At 58.6% G+C, this 18,257-nt stretch overlaps 7 protein-coding genes and 3 non-coding genes across 11 annotated transcripts; 6 read left to right on the forward strand and 4 right to left on the reverse strand.

Moving 5' to 3' along the window:
• Positions 1-953: 953 nt before the first annotated feature.
• GGTG_06467 (carbonate dehydratase) lies at positions 954-1,694 on the reverse strand (the record flags this gene model as incomplete). The annotated part of the gene is made up of 2 exons (XM_009224284.1): positions 954-1,200; positions 1,354-1,694. The coding sequence occupies 2 exons, from the start codon at positions 1,692-1,694 to the stop codon at positions 954-956; spliced, it is 588 nt and encodes a 195-aa protein (XP_009222548.1).
• A 556-nt stretch (positions 1,695-2,250) lies between these two features.
• GGTG_06468 (hypothetical protein) lies at positions 2,251-3,799 on the forward strand. Its single transcript, XM_009224285.1, has 2 exons — positions 2,251-3,055; positions 3,175-3,799. The coding sequence occupies exon 2, from the start codon at positions 3,295-3,297 to the stop codon at positions 3,574-3,576; it is 282 nt and encodes a 93-aa protein (XP_009222549.1). The 5' UTR covers positions 2,251-3,055; positions 3,175-3,294; the 3' UTR covers positions 3,577-3,799.
• Positions 3,800-4,448: 649 nt separating this feature from the next.
• On the reverse strand, positions 4,449-4,533 carry GGTG_20129. The gene has a single exon. It is a non-coding gene; the product is annotated as a tRNA-Met (tRNA).
• Positions 4,534-5,102: 569 nt separating this feature from the next.
• Positions 5,103-6,609, reverse strand: GGTG_06469 (hypothetical protein; the record flags this gene model as incomplete). The annotated part of the gene is made up of 2 exons (XM_009224286.1): positions 5,701-6,609; positions 5,103-5,655 (listed from the first exon to the last, which is right to left on the reverse strand). Exons 1-2 carry the CDS (start codon positions 6,540-6,542, stop codon positions 5,103-5,105), a joined length of 1,395 nt encoding a protein of 464 aa, XP_009222550.1. The 5' UTR covers positions 6,543-6,609.
• Positions 6,610-6,845: 236 nt separating this feature from the next.
• GGTG_06470 (trans-aconitate 2-methyltransferase) lies at positions 6,846-8,283 on the forward strand. Its single transcript, XM_009224287.1, has one exon. It carries the CDS (start codon positions 6,977-6,979, stop codon positions 8,054-8,056), a length of 1,080 nt encoding a protein of 359 aa, XP_009222551.1. The 5' UTR covers positions 6,846-6,976; the 3' UTR covers positions 8,057-8,283.
• GGTG_20130 lies at positions 8,205-8,289 on the forward strand. The gene has a single exon. It is a non-coding gene; the product is annotated as a tRNA-Met (tRNA).
• Positions 8,290-8,389: 100 nt separating this feature from the next.
• GGTG_06471 (hypothetical protein) lies at positions 8,390-10,531 on the reverse strand. Its single transcript, XM_009224288.1, has 2 exons — positions 9,655-10,531; positions 8,390-9,577 (listed from the first exon to the last, which is right to left on the reverse strand). The coding sequence occupies exons 1-2, from the start codon at positions 10,016-10,018 to the stop codon at positions 8,667-8,669; spliced, it is 1,275 nt and encodes a 424-aa protein (XP_009222552.1). The 5' UTR covers positions 10,019-10,531; the 3' UTR covers positions 8,390-8,666.
• A 736-nt stretch (positions 10,532-11,267) lies between these two features.
• Positions 11,268-13,011, forward strand: GGTG_06472 (hypothetical protein). Its single transcript, XM_009224289.1, has 3 exons — positions 11,268-12,185; positions 12,314-12,484; positions 12,589-13,011. The coding sequence occupies exons 1-3, from the start codon at positions 11,403-11,405 to the stop codon at positions 12,607-12,609; spliced, it is 975 nt and encodes a 324-aa protein (XP_009222553.1). The 5' UTR covers positions 11,268-11,402; the 3' UTR covers positions 12,610-13,011.
• Positions 13,012-14,043: 1,032 nt separating this feature from the next.
• Positions 14,044-14,180, forward strand: GGTG_20276. The gene has a single exon (XR_653008.1). It is a non-coding gene; the product is annotated as a 5S ribosomal RNA (ribosomal RNA).
• A 1,027-nt stretch (positions 14,181-15,207) lies between these two features.
• Positions 15,208-17,988, forward strand: GGTG_06473. 2 transcript variants are annotated; one of them, XM_009224290.1, is made up of 3 exons: positions 15,208-15,409; positions 15,533-16,117; positions 16,197-17,988. In XM_009224290.1, the coding sequence occupies exons 2-3, from the start codon at positions 15,689-15,691 to the stop codon at positions 17,673-17,675; spliced, it is 1,908 nt and encodes a 635-aa protein (XP_009222554.1). In that variant the 5' UTR covers positions 15,208-15,409; positions 15,533-15,688; the 3' UTR covers positions 17,676-17,988. The 2 variants fall into 2 exon arrangements, with proteins under 2 accessions (XP_009222554.1, XP_009222555.1); XM_009224291.1 differs by lacking the exon at positions 15,208-15,409 and having other exon boundaries at positions 15,424-16,117; positions 16,197-17,800.
• Positions 17,989-18,257: the final 269 nt, after the last annotated feature.

The raw sequence follows: 18,257 nt of genomic DNA on the forward strand, positions 1-18,257 counted from the left end.
GGGGGGCCGCGCTTCGACCTTCGACTCTGAGCTGAACAAAAAGTCATACGACTTTTCCGCCCAAGGGCCCAGCCCAGACGCCTCCAGTGTGGGGCTTCCCGCTTGCTTGCCTGCCGGGGCAAGTCGACGGATTCGGTCAATTGGGGTTTTTATTTCCGGGCTGGCGTCCTTTTTTTATTCTCGTTTTATCACCTTCTCGGATCGAGCGGCACGCTTGGGGGGTGGGGTGGGGTTTCGTTGGAAGAAACGTTGTGTCGATGCCCCGGACATGCTTTCTTGTGTTGTTCTTACCTGCACCCCTTACCTAGGCAGGCTGTTTTCGTTCGACGGCATCCGTTGCCCGTCGTCCCGTCATCCAGGTCCATCCAGGGAGGCCTCCTCCTCCAGCTTTTGAATCTCCGGGTGGTCATCTGTTGATAACCGGGCGCCCCGGTTATTTCCCTCTCCCGGGTGACGACGGGATGCAGCAGCAGGGGAGGAGACAGGCAAAGCGTTGGCGCCGCCACAGCAAGGCTGGTTGGTTTTGTCTGTCTGTCCCTCAAGAGCCCACTCACCTACCGCACGCACTCGGCACTGACAATGAGGGGGGCGCGGCAGACGACAGAGCACAGGAGAAAGCCGGCGGGCATGACAGGCGTCATGATTCTTGTGACTGTTTGTTTTCGACCTTGGGGCGCCCCTTGGGGTCCCGGCTATCTGCGCATGGAAACATGCACGCACACACCACGTGTTTGCTGCAATCCCCAACCTTGCTCTCTGGCCATGCCTCCCTCCTCTCCTCCCAGCCAGGCGTGCGGCGGCTTGGGCGGGCCGCCCGGGCGCCCTTGCCGCTGTAATTCGTTGTATTTCGTTGCAACTGGTCCCCTTCCCTCTCTCCCCTTCCCTCTCCCTCTCTCCCTTTCCCTCTCCCTCTCTGCCGTCTGTCGGGATCCCCACCCGCCCCCCGCTGGACATCACCTGTGCAGCCAGTCGGTCTCCTGCCCGTCCGGGATCAGCTGGACGGCCTTGTTCCAGGTGCGGCTGTATACGATGCCGTGGACCTTCAGATCCCTCTGGGCGGCGGCGGCCTTGACCTCGGGGAAGTCGTGGACGCGCTTCATCTGCTCGAGCACGTTGAGCTCGACGAAGCGCCCGTCGCGGTGCTCGCTGTCGACCGCCTGTAATGCCGGGTTGCTGATGTTCCTGAGCTCCTGCAGCTTACTGTTTAGGTCGTGTTTTTGTAAGTCAGAGAATGCTAGAAGTGGCTAAAATGGCGGGGGTTCTAGACCACCAGCCGAGCCTGGTGTAGGAGGCAGCGCCGGGGTACGGCAAGCCAAGGGAGAAAAGACGGATGCGAAAAAAAAAAAGACGTACTGGAACCACGGCCCCTTGAGCCCATTCCATGTGTCCGAGGCCTTGACGATGCCGCACTCGTAGTGGCCGCAGATGACGATGTGGCGGACGCGCAGGACGTCGACCGCGTACTGCATCATGCTGGCGGCGGCCAGGTCCTCGGGCAGGGCCATGTTGGCGACGTCGCGCAGCACGATGCTCTCCTCGAGCGGAATGTCCAGCACCGTCGTCTCCTCGAAGCCGCTGTCGGAGCAGCCGATCCAGAGCACCTCCTGCTTGGGCCCCACGTAGTGCGGGATCAAGTTCGGCGGGCACGGCACCACGCTATAGCCCGGCCGCGGAGTCGTGTCCCTGACGCCCATTGTTTGGTCGGGTGTATGTATTCTGTGATGGTCGATGTGGTTTGCTTCTTGCCACGCTGCCGAGGCTTCTTAGATGTGCCGGTTTCTTGTTTTTATGGCGCGCGGCGCCGTCGTTCTTGCTGCTAGCTCGGGCTAACCGTCGGGGTCGGTTGCGTGGATGGGCGGTGCCGAGTAAGGCTTCAGCTCTTGGGGGATGGGTGGAGTTTTTGAGGACTCGGTGTCTCGGCACTCCCTTGCTGTCCCCCTATCAGCCGGCTCGCCGTGTTTATATGTCTTTTCGGTCTCGCGAGGATTTCAGTTTCGTATGCGCCCGTCGTTGTCGACTGTCGCTGGAGCAAAAGGCCAAAGCGATGAGAATGTTCAGGGAAGGCGGCAATCCTGAGACCATCGTCGGTCTGGCACGGACCACGGAGACGGTTTTGAGGATTCCCGGGATTTCCCCTGTGCTCTTGCTTCTCCACCGAACCCAGTCCCCCCTTTCCCCGCAAGTTCTGGGTTTTTATTTTTTCTCAAGGTCCCAGTCATCAGAAGAAAAAGGCACGCGCCCTGGGCTAGGCCGATCCCCAATATATTTCAGTCAAGGACACCCCCCCCTTCAACCTTGCTCACCCGTGCTGCCGCTGGCACTGTCACGGTCACCAGTCATCGAGGCCGCCGCCCCCATTTTTCCCCCATCTAACGAGGGTGAAGGGCCCTGGAGTGGCGTGATCTCATAACTCTCACGCCCAAGACACCCCTGGCGGTCTCGAAGTCGGCACCCCTGCCCCCCACCACCCTTTTGTCCGTGCTGCCCCTGTTTTTAACGACACAGGGCGTCGATTAGGCCGCAAGAGGGCCGTCTCACATGCAAACATAGAGCGAGCTGCCCCCGTTTCGCTGTCCACGCCGCGCCCGGTGAAGAAGCGGGCTGCCATCATCTTTTTATTATTTTGTCTTCGCCGAGATTCCAGAGTGTCACCAAAATGGAAGGTGGACCCACTCCAAGAACTTTCTGACAAGCGCCGACGTTGGGTTGGTTTGCACCTTCGCCGGGACTGGATTTGCTTGAAAATGAATAAAAACAGGACCGACTGCCCGTCGTCTGCCTGGCGGTCCTCCCTCTTTTTTCTCTCCTTGTTTTCCCATCGTTGTTTTTTCCCTTCGTGCCGTTGTGCCTGGAATGTCTGTCGTCGTTTTTCCGGTACCACCTGACTGAACCGCAGTCTCGTTTCTCTTGCCTTAGAGCTTTCCTCTTCCCCATCTCCAAGACCAAAGGCTCACGCCCCTCCCCCCTGAAAGCCCACGCCCCCCAGCCTTCAGCCAAGTGCGACATCGGACCGGACCGGGTATCGCCTTCCCGCCCAAGACTCCAAACCCTGCCGGTATGCTTCCTCCAATGTTTCACTGCCTCGCGCATCGCCAATGGTGCGGCTCTTGGGGCGTTCTTGGGGCGTTCTTGGTGTTGCGCGGCTTGGACTAACAGCCTTCACGTCTTGGATAGACACGAGCCGCAACGCGTGCCAGTCGCAGATCGCGGGATCGCTCCGGTCTTGAACCCCAACTCGACCTCTCCTCCATCCCGCTCCCGGATCCCAAAACCAAAACCCATCCCGCCGCCAAGATGGTCTTCATCACGCGCCTCATCTCCATGACCAACTTCGCCGTCGCCAGCTCCGCGCTCGGCTTCCAGGTCTTTGTGCTGTACCCGTGGCACAAGGAGCTCGACGCCAGCTTCGAGGAGCTCCGGAAGGAGCACCTCAAGGTCCTGGCCGCCGTCAGCGGCGGTCGCGTCATCACGAGGAAGGAGGGCGAGGCCATGCAGCAGCGCGTCAGCCGCGAGCTGGCCCAGCACATGCAGGGCGAGCACAAGAGCTGGTGGTCCCAGTACTTTGCCCGCCACTGAAGGGCTTGACCCCGGGCTCGTCCGCGCACTACCTCTACACATGCAGAACTGCACCAACTGAAAGCCAGTTCCTCTCCTACGTCTTGCCTACGAGCACCATGGAATTACAAGAGTATAGACTAGACGACGCACGACACTCCAGGCACTGGTATTGAGAAGATAGTTTTTGCTTTGGACTATATATATTAACTTGATTTTAATGTTGCACAATGTTTTATTGCGACGGTCTGAAGTATTGCGTTATGTTTTGTCCAAGTCGCCTCTACCTTGAAACAGTAGTGATCCGCGTTATTGAGGAAAAGTGAGCCGAAGTCGAAGCGCACGCTCACTACAAAGAAATGCCAGTTTCTTTAACGAAAAGGAAGAGAAATACGCATCAAAACAGGAATAAAAGAGGAACAATAATAGGAACAAAAATGCGAGGAAAAATAAAAATATGGAAGCTTACGGCACAAAAAAATCGACTTGGATCTTCGGGACGGGCTGCAAGACTGCCGTCTTTTATGCGGTGGTTGTAAGGCGTTAGCGAAAGAAAGGCCTTAAATACAAGATTAATAAACCGTGCTTGGTGTGTCTTTATATACTCCCCGTTTGTCATCCTTTTGCGTCCGCCGCATCTTGTCCTCTTCAACTCTCGTGTTGTTTTGGCTCCTCCAGCTGTACAAAGGATTCCTCTCAGCGAGAATTCTTAAAATTTCATCCGCTTTACCTTTTAACATTAGTTCGACAATCCTGGCAACATGACGTGAAAATAAAGAGGTGGCCAAGGTCCGAACTTCAAACCCAGAACACCCAGTAGTTGCTTATATACAAATGTGCCAATCAGCAAAAACAAACAACCGCCCGCCCTCCCAGCACAGCAAAAGGCAGATTGAGATCGGTGAGGCTCGAAATCACGACTTCAGACTGCTCCTGGGGGTATGAAATCTGCGCGCTAACCAACTATACCACGACCCCGAAGGTATCTCCTACTGTGGCCGTTAGGGATGCGAGGGCTGCCATAGCCTTGCCTCCAAGCGACTGGTTCCTCCATATAATAAAGCCCGCAATAGAGGTGCACCGGCTCCTGGGATGGGCCGGGGCGGTGCCCATCTATGGGCTCTCCTCTTGCCGCGACTAAAACGATCGATGGAGTTCATCAGACGGCACCATAAGCCGGCCAGCACTCGCTCGAGAGCGGGTTCACCGCCAGCCTGATCCCACAGCCCTGTCTCGTCACCGTGGACTGCGCTGTCCACTACTTGGGTCTTTTTTCCTCGTGGCCCGTAGCCCCCGGCGCCGGTCGTGGCTGAGGCACAGACCCCCGGGCTCTTGTCTGGTTGAACACGGTAGCCTCTATATTTTCAAGGGGCCTGTCCGTCCGTCCGTCCTCGACGTGCAGCTTGTGGGTGACATGGCTACTATGGGCGTCACGCCTACCACCGCGAGCGTCGGAAAGGCCGCCTTGGGCCGCGGCCAGGCTCGACACTTATCACAAAGACTTGAAAGGCTAGCACTATACGGCCTCCTAAATGAAAGCCTCACTGCTATCCCTCTCTCGGACCTCTGTAACTCAAAAGACTTCCATTCAACCGGATACCATCTTTTCCGCCCACAGCTTCAAAGGCTTGGCTAACCCTCTCGTGCGGCCTCCAATCCCCGACCTGCCACGTTAAAAGCCCCTTTTCCCCATGAGCTCCTAGGACGTACTTGACCTGCCACCTGAAGTGGAGGACTTCTTCGTCATATGGCACCCCCTCGCCGCTTGCGCCCTGGTATTCATCAAGTCGTTTCTCGGACGGCCGCCAGCACAAACGCGCAAACAGCTCGGCCTCTTCCAGCGCCGGCATCCCCTGCAGTGCCGCCGCAAAGGCCAAGAGAAGCGGCTTGATCTTGTCCCGCTTGGGCACGGTACGGAACTGGTCCCAAGCGCGCTCGTCCTCCAGGCACCCCTCGACCTTGGGCCACGGGTCGCCAATCTCGTCGTCCTCGGCACTCGCGACCGCCGGGGGGTAGTGCTGCTCTCCGACGGCGAACCCGCCCTCGGCGCCGAGCGGGTCCTCCCCGCGCGGGCCGGCAAAGTACCACGTCCCGTCGGGGCTCCGGGGGTGGAACTCGACCTTGAGCCGGCGCATGCGGGGTCACGCCACGGGCTGGCGGAACAGGTCGGGGGTCAGGGTGGCGCGCGCGTCCAGTTCCTCGAGCCGCGCGGCCAGAGTGCGCAGGGCGGCGGAGACCGGATCCTCCTCGCCGTCGTCGCCCGTTAGATTGGGAAGCTGGCGGGTTTGGTCATCGCAAGAGTAGATGTCGGGCCGCCAGCACCACAAGCGCATGCCGACGACGCTTTCGGGCAACCGGGTGTGCAGGTCGTCAACGGCGGCGCGAAACTCGCGGCGGACGTCGCGCCAGGGCCCGGCCCAGGGGCGCGTGTAATGGCGTAGCTCGCGCTGCTCCCAGCGGACGGGCATGTGCTCGGTTAGCAGCCAAGGCAGCTCGATCCTGCGCAGGTTAGGGGGGCGGGTGGCAAGCCGCAAAAATACGCGGGGCGAAACAGGCCGGACGTTTGATGCGGGATGGTCGCTGCCGTTTCGTCTGTGAAAAAGGCGGAGGCCGGTTACACAAAGCAGCTCCAGCAGCGAGTCCACCAGACCGCCGGAGAGTGTCAAGAGACGGTGATGGTAATAGCGGCGCTCGCACGACTTGTAGCGGTCGAACGACTGCTTGCCGACGCGGATGGTGGCAGTGAGCCCCTCGGCGCGGATGTAGTCGTCTCCCTGGCCGGGCGCGCTCGTGCTGAGCTGCTCGAATTCGTGGACGGCGGTGAAAAAGACGTGGATCTGGGTCGAGAAGTGTGCGTTGATGGGTGCGAACTCGTCGAGGGTTTCACGGCAGGGTAGGGGTGCTTCCTTAGAATGAAACTGCAGCGGCATCTCAAGGTCAAAAGTGAAATCGATGCTTCCCCGGTACGGCAGTCCCTCCCTGACCATCCGGGCATTGTACGCTTGGAGATGCCATGTTCAATGCTTCTGGTGTTATTGGATTACAGGTAGGTTCATGGGAGGAATAAAATTCAATTTCGTGACTGTTAGTGCCAGCTTTCATACATTTACAATGCCCGCAAACATCCTCGTACGGTTCGAATGTGGTATTGTCTCGCCTCCATTGTATCGCGTATTTACCGGCCGATCCCAACTCCTCGGCCATAGCGGTTGGAAAACGCAGGCCGAGGTAGATGAGGCTTGATCGCCGCTCGGCTTCGGGCGGAGCAGTCGGCTTTGCCTCGGCGGCAAGCTTCCATTCGATCCAGCAACAACAGGGGGGGTCAAGGATAAAAAAGAACAAAAAACCCACGCTTCGTCCCGTGCTGGCCACCGAGCCTCGTCAGAGCCGCTCGGGTGAAGCACCAATCACCAATCACGACATGACGTCATCCACCCTCGGCCGGCTTCATCCTGCGCTTCACCACTCCAGCCCCCGCTCTGCTATCCGCTGGGAGGCCCCCTTTGGACGTCGACCGTTCCACGCCGCCGCCGCACGCACAATGTCCACCAGCCAGGGCTCCGCACCTCAGGGCGCAACGGCCCCGGCCGGGCAGGCCGACTGGTCGGCGTCGCAGTACCTCAAGTTCCACGCGCAGCGCACCCGCCCCGTGCACGACCTCGTGGCCCAGCTGCCGTCGCCGCCCATCCCCGCCTCGGGCGCGCGCGTCGTCGACCTGGGCTGCGGGCCCGGCAACTCGACGGCCGTGCTGCGCGCCCGCTTCCCCGACGCCCGCATCTCTGGTCTCGACTCGTCCCCGGACATGGTCGCCCGCGCCCGCGCCCAGCCGTCGATGCGCGACGGGCCCGCCGCCGTCGACTTCCACCAGGCCGACCTGCTGTCCTGGTCGCCAGACCAGCTCCCCGTCGGCGGCGGCGGCGGCGGCGGTGGCGACCGCCACCAGCCCGTGCATCTCTTCTTCAGCAACGCCGTCCTGCACTGGCTGCGCCGGCACGACCGCGTCCCCACCATTGTGCGCCTGGTGCGCACCCAGGCGCCCGGCGGCGTCTTCGCCTTCCAGTGCCCGGACAATTGGGCCGAGCCGTCGCACGCCGCCATGCGCGAGGTCGCCCTGCGGCCGGGCCGGCCCTGGTCGGCCGCATTTGCTGCCCACCCGCCCAGCCGGCCCGGGGAGGGCGAGTCCGGCGACCCGGAGCGTCCGGACATGGACGCGATCGAGTCGCCCGAGGACATGTACAATGCGCTGATCCCGCACTGCGCGAGCGTCGACGTCTGGAAGACCACCTACCAGCACGTCCTGCCGGGCCCGCGCGAGATCGTCGAGTGGGTCAAGGGCACGGGGCTGATGCCGTTCCTGAACCGGATCCCCGAGCAGGGAGGTGCGAGGGAGGCGTTTCTGAGCGCGTACAAGGAGAGGCTGGCTGAGCTTTATCCGCCGCTGGCTGACGGTCAAGTCACGCTACGGTACCCTAGGTTGTTTGTTATTGCGGTTAGAAAATAGTGCCTGGAGGGCCTGTTAGCACCCGAGGCACGGGCCCAGTTTTGCACACTTCTGGATATAAAGCTATATTTCTCCAGAAAAGACCGTGGCCGATCCCGAAAGAAAAGCGTCGCCTGACACCTAACCAGCCAAGAACCAGAGATACCCCGGGATCGTGGCACAGTCGGTTAGCGCGCAGATTTCATGCCCCTGGGAGTAGTCTGAGGTCGTGAGTTCGAGCCTCACCGATCCCAATCTCCTTTTTGCTACGTTGGGAGGGCGGGCGGTTGTTTGTTTTGCTAATTAGCACTCTTATTATATATAAGCAACTACTGGTATTCGAGCCGCACTAATGCCCATCATGCTTTGCTACGAACAATCTTTTGCTGTGTTGGGGAAGACAAGTTGTTACATTTAGAATTCACATTGTGCATAACATGCGTATATATACATATAGCCGGGATACGGGCGGTAGGAAGCTTCGGTCTTGGCTACCTGCATGTCGTAACATAACTGGGATCAAGATTAGGAAACAAGTAATTGGACTTGAAAACGAATGTTATTGTACCATCTAGACTAGTCTATCCCCATTCGCATTCATAACCCACAAAAGACCACGGTCGCTATCAGCTTAGGCCTTCAGGGCGGCGGTGATGGCCTTGAGGTGGCTGTAGTCGTAGGTGTCCTCGCCCAGACTCCAGGCGAAGCCGCCGGCAAGGCCCTTGCCCTTGATGATGGTCTGGACCTTCTGCTTGATGAGGGCCGGGGTGTCCCAGGACCAGAAGATGTCGGCCTGCGAGTCCCAGTACCACTCGCCGCCGCTGACGGCGTCCGTCTTGGCGTTCTTGAGGGCCTTGGTGAACGAGTCCTTGGTCGAGATGCCCTCGCAGCGGCCAAAGGGGTTCTGGCAGCCGGTGCCGCAGTGGGCGGCCGTGGTGCCGCAGAAGCCGTACTGGGAGCAGCACGCGCCCTCCTTGCACTTGAAAGAGGTGCCGGCGCCGCACGAGTCGTCGGTCGTGACGGTCAGGTTGGTCGGCGCGGGCGCAAAGTTGGCGGTCTCGAAGGTGAAGGCGCCCGACTTACCCGTATCGGCGCCGGCGGCGTCCTCCAGGACGGCGGCCGGGCAGCCGACGGGCGAGGTGCACTCGGCGCCCTTGGCCGTGTTGAACCACTTGGCGTAAAAGGCGAAGCCGAGGCTGAGCTTGCTGGCCGGCGCGCCGCGGGCGAGGTACGTGTCGATGGCGGCCATGGAGCCCATGAGGTCGGTGTGGTGCGCCGTGACGTTGTCGCGGCGGTTCATGAGGTCGTACGTCATGACGTGGATGTGGTCGACGACGCCGGCGATCTTGGGCACCTGCGTCGCCGTGTAGGCGATCATGTCGCGCTCCAGGCTGGGCACGGCGATGGAGAGCTCCTTCTTGCCGATGACCTTTTTGATCTCGGAGAGCAGGAGCGGGTACGTCTCGACCTCGGACACCTTGCCCGAGTTGGGGTTCTGCCGGTAGTCGGCGCCGTTGCCGCCGGGGTACTCCCAGTCGACGTCTAGAGGGGGGCGGTTTAGCAAGCGAGCAAAGAAGCAAAAGTGAGAAAATAAAAACTAGCAAGAGCATCCCACATACCGACGCAGTCGTAGCCAAGCCTGTCAACGGTTTTGCCCACGTTCTTGGCAAACTCCTTGCGAGTCGCCTCGGTGCGGGCACCGCGAGCGAAGCCGGCCGTGTCTCCCCAGCCTCCGATGGCCATGCAGACCTTGACGTTGTCGTCGAAGTGGGAGCGGATCTGGGAGAGCGGCTGGAAGGGCGTGTAGGTGCCCGTGGTGTTGCCGATAAACAGGTCCGAGGCGGCAAACGCCGTGATGACGTGGGTGATGCCGGCCGTCACGTTCTTGCTGGGCGGCGCGGTCGTGTGGTACTGGTCGTAGTACATGGCCCAGCGCGCCGAGCTGGCGGCGAGGCCGCCGCCGATGATGCAGTTCGGCTTCATTGCTGATTAAAAGAAGCGCAAAGGAGATGGGTAGTAAGTATTAGGAAATATGGACTGTCGGTGGCCACGTGCTCTGCAAAGAAGGACTGAGGTGAGGTGGTGAGGGTTGGGTGAGGAGAGGAAGGTCGAGAGTGCCAGCTGGGGACGGTTATTCAGTCCTATTTATCACGCGGCGGTACCGTAGGCCCGGGCCCTCGATGAATGTTTACTCGACGGTGATGGCAGGCTTGCAGTGACAGGCTGGGCCCGTCGGAAGCCCGTGCCACACACAGCCATCGGACCGCTCGGGACTCGGGCGTGTCGCCGGGATTCCCCTTTTGGGTGTAATTGCGATTGCCTGCTCTCCACCAAGGCATTCTTGCGTTTTTACCCTTCGCCTAGACTTGAGGTTTCGCCAGGCGAAAGTGCAACCGGATGTTGCAAACCATGGATCCCTGGCCTTCTCCGCAGGAACCGCTGCTGCGATGCCGTCGTGACTGGTGGCTACTCCATGGAAGACGACGACGGGCCAGGCCGGGGGACATGAGTCGGGCGGCCCATTTCCCGTGGCGCGTCACCAACGCAGCGCAAATTAAGGGATCAGCAACAAACATAGGCGCAGTAAATCTTTTTGCTCCCTAGTGGCACGAGATTGACATCTCCCACGCGCTACACACAAACCAGCACTCATGAGTGCTGTCATCTTTGCCGTCTGACCCAGGGGCAAACGGCTGGCCTTCTGGAAGGCTATAAAATGGTTGCCGAGCCCACCAACGGGGTTGAACCGACTGCGAACCCGATGGGCTGATCGTTTCCCGTTAGAGCTAACTTTCTACTGAGTGGGGCAGCTGCATCCATTAAGCTTTTCGTTCTGTCAATCCCCCCGCCCTTGACTGCTGTCAACTGGAAATTTCCGCAGCTCCAATGTTAATGCAGCCCTGCCGCATATTTCCATGCATGTCTGCTGCACCCCTACTTCACTTTCCGTAGTGCCGACGGGGGCGGGATCAGCCACATTAGCCTCATGCCAACATCTGTTCAAGTGCTGCCATCAGCGGCAGCAGAAGTTGTGCTTGGCAAACCCTACAACACCTATAGAATGCAAGCACCCTTGTAAAGATTAGTAGAATATTTCTCAAAGACGTTTGTCTTTGAGTGTGTTCATTGTCCTGACTCATTGCTCATTGGCTGTCGTGAAAGAACAGATCGGCACTGCCAAGAAAGTGAACGGAATTGTGGGGAAGATCTTCGTTCCATCTTCAGACCATGCCTCGGACAACCTCTGAAGGAAAGATTCGCGTCCCGGGAAATTTGGGCACCTCAAAGGAACTTGGCAGCGACAAATTATATCCTATTCTTACCTCTTCACAAAAACCTCGACAATCTCACCTCGTCCCAAAACACAATGGAGAATCACGATAAGCTCGAGCGCTTCGTGCAACTCGTCCTGCTGGACAATGAGAAGGCCATGGCAGCGGTCAGGTGCATTCCGGTCGGATTCTACCAAATGTTGGAGGCAGTCGTCGACAAATATGACGGAGACGACCAGAACCATTCCCTCTTAGTCAAGGCGTTATACTTCGCCGTCGTCCTGCTCTACTGGAGAGGCGACATGGCTCGAGCCAGCGTCGTCGGCAAACGGCTGGCCCAATACCCGCAGACCGTGCAAGGAAACGACAAGGCCATGTACCGCATCATCATGGAAGATGTCGAGAAGACATGCTCAAGGATCGATGCTCGAGGCAGGCGCCCGACGTCGTGGGGGACGTGGGAAGACGACGTCCCGCGAGGCATGGACGCAGAAACCTTCAAGAAGTGGCTGTGGAGGGTGGAAGGTCAGAGCATCGAGAGAGGCCCCCGGGGGCTGAGGCGACGAAATGTGTTTCCTCCTTACGCCCTTCTCCCGCGACCCCTGCCAGAAAGATATAAAGACCTGGGAAGCTTCCGACAGAATCAGTGTTTTCTTGGAGAAATCGTCAGTACCTATGTGCTTGACTGCAGGGTCATGGAGCTTGTCGACACCCTTGATAGAGCCGTCTTGCTCTATTTCGATACTGACTCGCGCAAGTTCGAGGGGCGCCGTGGCCTCCTCAAACCGGGGCACACCGTGGCGGTGTTGAACGCCGAGAAGCGAGAACTCGGCGAAGGGACGGATACCATTCGTCATCAGCACCCGGAACGGCTGAAGGTCAGTCCAGATGCAAAGACTCGGTACCTCCAGTATTACAGGCTATGCTCTTGCAGCACTTCTCAGAGAGTAGGAGGCTCAGGTCTCTTTCCCACTTCACAGTGACTGACAGCTTTCTTCCGATCTAGATCTTCCCATGGCGCCTTGAGCACCTCATGGATGTCAGTGACATCATACAAGAGCACACGGTCCTGCCTGGGCGCCGAGGCAAGAGAAAGTGCCAGGGATGCGGCGCAGAGGGCGACGAGGAATCGATGACCAGTTGCGGCGAGTGTCGGTGCGTTTGGTACTGCAATCGGGTAAGTTTTGCGCCATCAAATGTTCGATATGGGCACTCACCATTCCGCCCCCCAGCCTTGAACAGTCGAGCTGACAGGAGAACGTGCGACCTCTTGACGGCCAGCCCTGCCAGGACCATGGCTAGAGGCGAATGGGCCATAGGGCCGATTGCAAGGTGCTACAAGACGCGGACCTCCGCGCGCTGCTGACGCTTGGCCCATGCGGCCTTCAGCACGCGGGCGATATATCATTCCCGCTGGCCGAGGCCTTGGGCTCGGCGTGAGACGGGTGGGCATGTGGAGGGAAAGTCTGCCAAGAATGCGGGCTCGCTGGGCGGTCGACACGAACGGGGCTAGTTTTTGGAACTTTTTTGGAGCATGAAACAAGTATTCGGGGCTGGCCAAGAGAATGCCAGCACTATCTGGACAGGTTGTGTGGCTTGGGAAAGCCCCTGCTTCCCAACAACATCCGGCGAGGAAAGCCGCGCCTATATCGGGCAAGGAGGTGTAAGGTATATATACTTGTTAACAATATTTTTCGGGCTCGCTCGGCCGCTTTGACTTGCCTGGGACATGACAACAAGTCGCCTTGCCAACACCAGCTTCCTGTCCACCCGCTCGGCCGTGGGCAGCGTCGATCCTTTCCTCTCATTCTCACTGGGCGGCTACGGCTGGGACGTGCACGGCATGCCGGCCGACATGGACGCCGCCAGCGCGAGCAGTCAGTGGACCGTCCACGGCGCCGCCGCCAACCGCCGCAACAGCAATCGTGGGCTCGCACCCCCTCCTCGCCCTGGGGACGCGCCCCAACAAGCCCAACATTATCAACAGACGGGCACAGCTGCAGAACGGCCCCCCTACCGAGGAACAACAGCTAACCCACCGCCAAGGCAGTCGGCAACACCACGGCTCGTCAGCGGGCCTCGACAATAACAGCCGCCGCCGCCAGCCCCCGCGGCGCAGCTCCAGCCCACCCGGCTTGGACAATCCATGTCAACTTCGGTGTTGTCTCGCATATGCGCTCGCCATGTGAATAAGTTGCTCGTGCTCTCAGGACGGGCCATCCTGATATGATGACTGTCCTGACGGTCCTTAACAACAATATCTCCTGATGTCTAGCTTCAACTGGCCGACTAGCCGTGGGCGGGGGCTGCGCACCGCGCCCCGTCCCCCATGTCACCTAGATGGGCGACTGTAAAGAGCATGCCGTAACGGCCTGGGGCCTCGGGTTCTACGACAATGAAGGCAAGGCCGGACTGACTGGGCGCCCATGCGGGCGTTGAGCGGTGCCGTATAGTCTGGGCCAGGCCGGGCATGGGGGGGGGGGGGGGGGGGGGGAATTTCACAGAATCTGTATTCACAACATGTTTTTTACGGTATAGTGTGTTGGGGAGCTTACAATCGTGACCAAAGTTGCCGGTCCCAGGACTGGATCCGGTATGTCCAGGAGCGGGCGCCAATGGCCATGTACCTCAAGTCGAAGCTACCCATGTACCTTTCTGTGCAGGGAGGAGAGCTCCTCGCAGCACTGCGGATGTACGGGACTTGTTAAGCGAGCTGTGGCCATACAATTGCCACATACGACCATACCCACTGGAATATACGAGATCCCGTCCGCTTTCCCCTAGTTAAACCAGTGAGGGCCGGTTTGACTAGTGAAGAGCGATTGGATCCCGAACAGCTGGCCAATGATAATTTCGGTTAAATGTTAACTGTCAATGTAACACCCCGTGGCGTTGGGCATCTCAGCCTATGACCGGCATGACGGCTCGATGCACAAGCCGCCTTCCAGTCATGACGAAGCCCCAGGGGAAGGTTTACAGCGTGGCGCTCGACGCGCGAACCGCCCCCCAGCCATGACAAAGGTCTAAAAAGAAGGATTACGGCACGACGGCCGGAGGCCGTCACCACACCATGTATAACTAGGGCCCGCAAGACTCCCTGTGAAGGGGTCTGGAGGGCAAGCAACCGTTTTCTTGTGTTCCTTGTTTTTGTTGAAGTACGGGCAGGCACCTTCTGCTGAATACACCACTGCCCGCACGTTTCCCCAAGACAGCTGAGTGACCTGAACCTCTGAGATCTCCCAGCGAGAACCCCTTCCTGTGCACAGCACGTTACAACTCGGTTGCTTCCACTACTCAAACCTTTAGTGCACCTAGCAATCCCACCGTGTCGGACGCAGGAGAACCCATTGAAGTGGACGACCAAGTCCACGATGAGGAGGGCCTAGGCAACGCTCCCATCCTTCCCCCAGGACGGATTCAGCCAACCGCCGACAACCCGCGGGGCTACCCGCCCTTCAGCCTCCAAAGTGTCGCATCGTACACTCGATCCCAGCTTGCGTACTACGTATCGCGGGACCATGTTACCACGAAGATCCTGCCCCAGTTCCAGAAGGCCGTGGCCGAACGCAAGGCAGTTCGCGAGGCACTTGGCCTCCCAGACGACTCGGACGACCCAGACCGTCCAGAGCCTGCTTTAGGACATACGGTTAGCCGACATACACCGCTTCAATCGCCCTGCCGGGCTGGGCACGGGCTGAGATGCCCAACAACTTTGGGGTATTACAGAAGTTCGTAATAGTCCTTTTGGTGTTTTGTCGTGCTACAGATTAACCAGATCTGATAGGTTTACACTCGCATCTTTTGCCCCGCCGGACTCCTATTGGCTGCCGGTAGGAGAAAAAGATATTTTCGAGGGAGGGTTTAAGCTGCTGCGCTGGCGGCTCAATCTTTGCCGTGCCAGGCCACACATTACTCCACCCGGGACCCCGCACCAACGGCTTGCCCACCGCGCCCCATCCCCTTCATTACCCCCCTCCAACAACCATCGGTCCCATTTCCTAAACAGCAGCTCGCACAGGCCCGCCCTAGCATTCGGGGCTCCTCAGGTTACGGCATCCATCGCCGGGCCCCGAGTGGGGCCGTGGGCTCGTCGACGCCTCAGGTCAGTCTTGCACAGCTGGACACGACGCCCTCGTGCTCCGGCAGAAGTCATTCCTCACTCTGCCAGCCGGGCAGCATGCGAGGAGACAAAGGTGCCGTGCTGACAGACGCTCAATATGGACAGTGTGCTTTCTTGCCTGTCTCTTGGCGATGAACCGACCCCATTCCTCACTTTGAGTCGAGCGCGAGCGCGCATCAATTAGCACCCTCCAACGACCACTATCGACTGACGAGCTCTCCCCACAACACCTGTCGGTCCCCAGTTGGCCGGGCTCTGACCATGGGAAATCAGCAACCGTATCCCGATCTCGAAGACCTTTGGTACGATGCCGACTCAACAGCCTTGCGTTGTTGCGAGTGTGGGGAAGCATTTGGAACAAACACAGACGCCCTCGTTCGCACGTTTCGCGTGTTCGATGAAATGAACCAGTGCTTGGGCGCCAGCAGGGTGATTTCAACGCCCCCGGGCGTCCTGGTGCTATACGACCGGCACCTGGAATGTCTTTTGAAGGCAAAAGTGCCTTACATCACAATCTCGCACGTTTGGGACACCGAAGTGTCCGCCACACAGTACAAGGGCCGTCACTCTCCCCAGGACGAAGTTGTCCGGCACAAGGCGCTCAATTTCCCCACCCACATCGCTCGGAGTATTTCGCAAAGCGTTCAAGAAAATCGCGAACTGTGGCACGATTACGTTAGTGTGCCTCAGGTAAGTTATCCAAGCATTTGCGGTGGACCAGCTTTTATATATTGGATTATTACTTATCAGGAAACTCTAACTTTTTCAGTGGACACCGGAGCTTAAAACAAACATTCTCGAATCGATCCATAAGATATACAACTTTGCCATTTTAACAGTGGTACATTTGAATGATGTTGCGCCCGTTACAATAAACGCTTTTACGCGTGGGGAAAGCGATGAAAAACGACGTCAAGGCATGCTTGGCATTTGCCGCGCGAAATGGTTTAGTCGCGTATGGACTGCTATGGAATATATCCGTAGCCCAAAAGTGTGGCTAATGGATTCCGAATTGCAGTTACATACCGACGAAAACGCGAACAGTCTTTTCCGAAATACAATGAATAGTTTTTGGGCTGGTCAAGTTATCAAAGCGGGCTCTACGCACAAATTCGAGGCCGATATCGACATTAGCCACAATATTGTTCCGTGGAACCTAGGGCCTTTAGATTGGTGCCGCAACCACCAAAAGCGCAATTTCGGGCTTGCTTTTTCGCTACTGGCACGGCGCGGCTGCCAAAGCCGGGACGATTTCCTATACGCGCTGCACGGCATTGTCACAGGATCGACGGCCGAAGTTAAAGGAATGCTGCAGTGCGTTAGTTGGGAGGAGCGGTACATACGCATTGCGTTATATTGCATCGAAGCCGGCGATTATACACCGTTATTGATAACCCCTGAATGGGCGCCTCAAGACGGTGAGCCTAACGTGCGGTGGATGCCGGCCAACAACGTTCGCGAAGGCTACCATGACAATTACGCGTACTCCATCGGTTCGATAACGGCGCCGCCTCGTTACCACGCAGAAACGACAACCAGACAAGACGACAACGGATTAGGCCGCGTAACGTTACGGTTACAACAGGCGGGCACGGTTTCGAAACGGGTGAAATGGCACGAATATCCACGCGAGGACCTTATGCGAGATTCTGCGCGAAACTTGGCGTCGCCGAGCGTGGAAGGGTTTTTGGATGCTTATGGGTCGCGCCAGTTTTTCATACCGCGGGAAACACTTTTACAGCGACTTTTTCAGCACCAGGACGGGTATCAAAAGCTGGAGCGGACCGTGGAAGCTCTGTCGAGGACGGAAGCCGGGCAGCCCTGGCCTGGCGGCGAGGTGTACTCGTTCAGGGACGTGTTTGGAACGCTCGACATCGAAAAACGCCTCGACTACCACATCACGCTGGGCAACATCCTGCACCTTACATGGCGGCGCTACTGCATTCTGGCAACGTGCCACAACTGCGGGACTAAAGCCGTGGTTAACGCGGCCCTGTACGGCAGGGTGGAGGACGCGCTCGGCGCAACGATGCACCGCATCCCGGGTTTGGGCTTCAGTCAGACTATGGACGACGGCGTTTGCTTGCTGCTAAGCGCTGACGGCAGCGGCCGCATTATCGGCCGCGCCATTTGGGCCACGCCCGCGTGCGCCTGCGCCGGGCTCGACGAGATGGTCACGGTGCAGCTGCCGAGGCTGCCGCTGCCCCAGCCGCGTGAGGGGTTTCTTCGTGCGTTGGGACGCGTTTGAGCGGAGCCGGTTGTCCGCCACTGCTAATATCCTATACGTTGGTTCATCGGCCCTGTGCACGAGCACCCGGCTTGTGAAGTGGACCCGGCGGCGGAGCTCCGGATCGGTGATCCCGAGAGCTCCTGAACCGGGCAACCAATGATTACGGGATCGGGCGTGTAACGTGCATCGCCCTCACGCCTTTATCTAATGCCGGCCTTTGGCCGGCCCTCCTTGCCAGATAGCTCCTTTCCCGTTCATGGACAATATACCGGAACCACCCAGTGATCTAGAGATCTTTGTTCATCACACAGTACGAGCGCAATTGCAGTCCTACCAATTGCGTAGAGATAAGTATAGGACGGTGAAGTTCTACCAACACTATGTTTATATAAACCCCTCTCCGGACGTCTTTATATCAGCGCCCCGCACGCGATCTCGGGGCTCGTCAGCCCCGAGCAGTAGCTCAAACCGAGGCATCCAGTCACTAGAAGGAGGCGTCGCTGCGGTGGCGCAAGAAATCCGGCAGGAAGCCGACGACGAAGCCAGCCTCTACAAACCGCTTTCCAACCCGCTGTTACAAGCGGGCCTCTGCTCCTAAGG

Source organism: Gaeumannomyces tritici (genome assembly GCF_000145635.1).
Source record: "Gaeumannomyces tritici R3-111a-1 unplaced genomic scaffold supercont2.3, whole genome shotgun sequence".
NCBI lineage: Eukaryota > Fungi > Ascomycota > Sordariomycetes > Magnaporthales > Magnaporthaceae > Gaeumannomyces > Gaeumannomyces tritici.

What these genes read in the sequence shown, in the direction of transcription:
- GGTG_06468 (XM_009224285.1), top strand. Translation starts at nt 3,295, where the DNA reads ATGGTCTTCATCACGCGCCTCATCTCCATGACCAACTTCGCCGTCGCC.
- GGTG_06470 (XM_009224287.1), top strand. Translation starts at nt 6,977, where the DNA reads ATGACGTCATCCACCCTCGGCCGGCTTCATCCTGCGCTTCACCACTCC.
- GGTG_06473 (XM_009224290.1), top strand. Translation starts at nt 15,689, where the DNA reads ATGGGAAATCAGCAACCGTATCCCGATCTCGAAGACCTTTGGTACGAT. An exon ending in ATTACGTTAGTGTGCCTCAG is followed by an intron (nt 16,118 to 16,196) that starts GTAAGTTATCCA and finishes TAACTTTTTCAG; the next exon opens with TGGACACCGGAGCTTAAAAC.
- GGTG_06471 (XM_009224288.1), bottom strand. Translation starts at nt 10,018, where the DNA reads ATGAAGCCGAACTGCATCATCGGCGGCGGCCTCGCCGCCAGCTCGGCG. An exon ending in GCTTGGCTACGACTGCGTCG is followed by an intron (nt 9,578 to 9,654) that starts GTATGTGGGATG and finishes GCCCCCCTCTAG; the next exon opens with ACGTCGACTGGGAGTACCCC.
- GGTG_06472 (XM_009224289.1), top strand. Translation starts at nt 11,403, where the DNA reads ATGGAGAATCACGATAAGCTCGAGCGCTTCGTGCAACTCGTCCTGCTG. An exon ending in AGCACCCGGAACGGCTGAAG is followed by an intron (nt 12,186 to 12,313) that starts GTCAGTCCAGAT and finishes CTTCCGATCTAG; the next exon opens with ATCTTCCCATGGCGCCTTGA. An exon ending in GCGTTTGGTACTGCAATCGG is followed by an intron (nt 12,485 to 12,588) that starts GTAAGTTTTGCG and finishes CTTGACGGCCAG; the next exon opens with CCCTGCCAGGACCATGGCTA.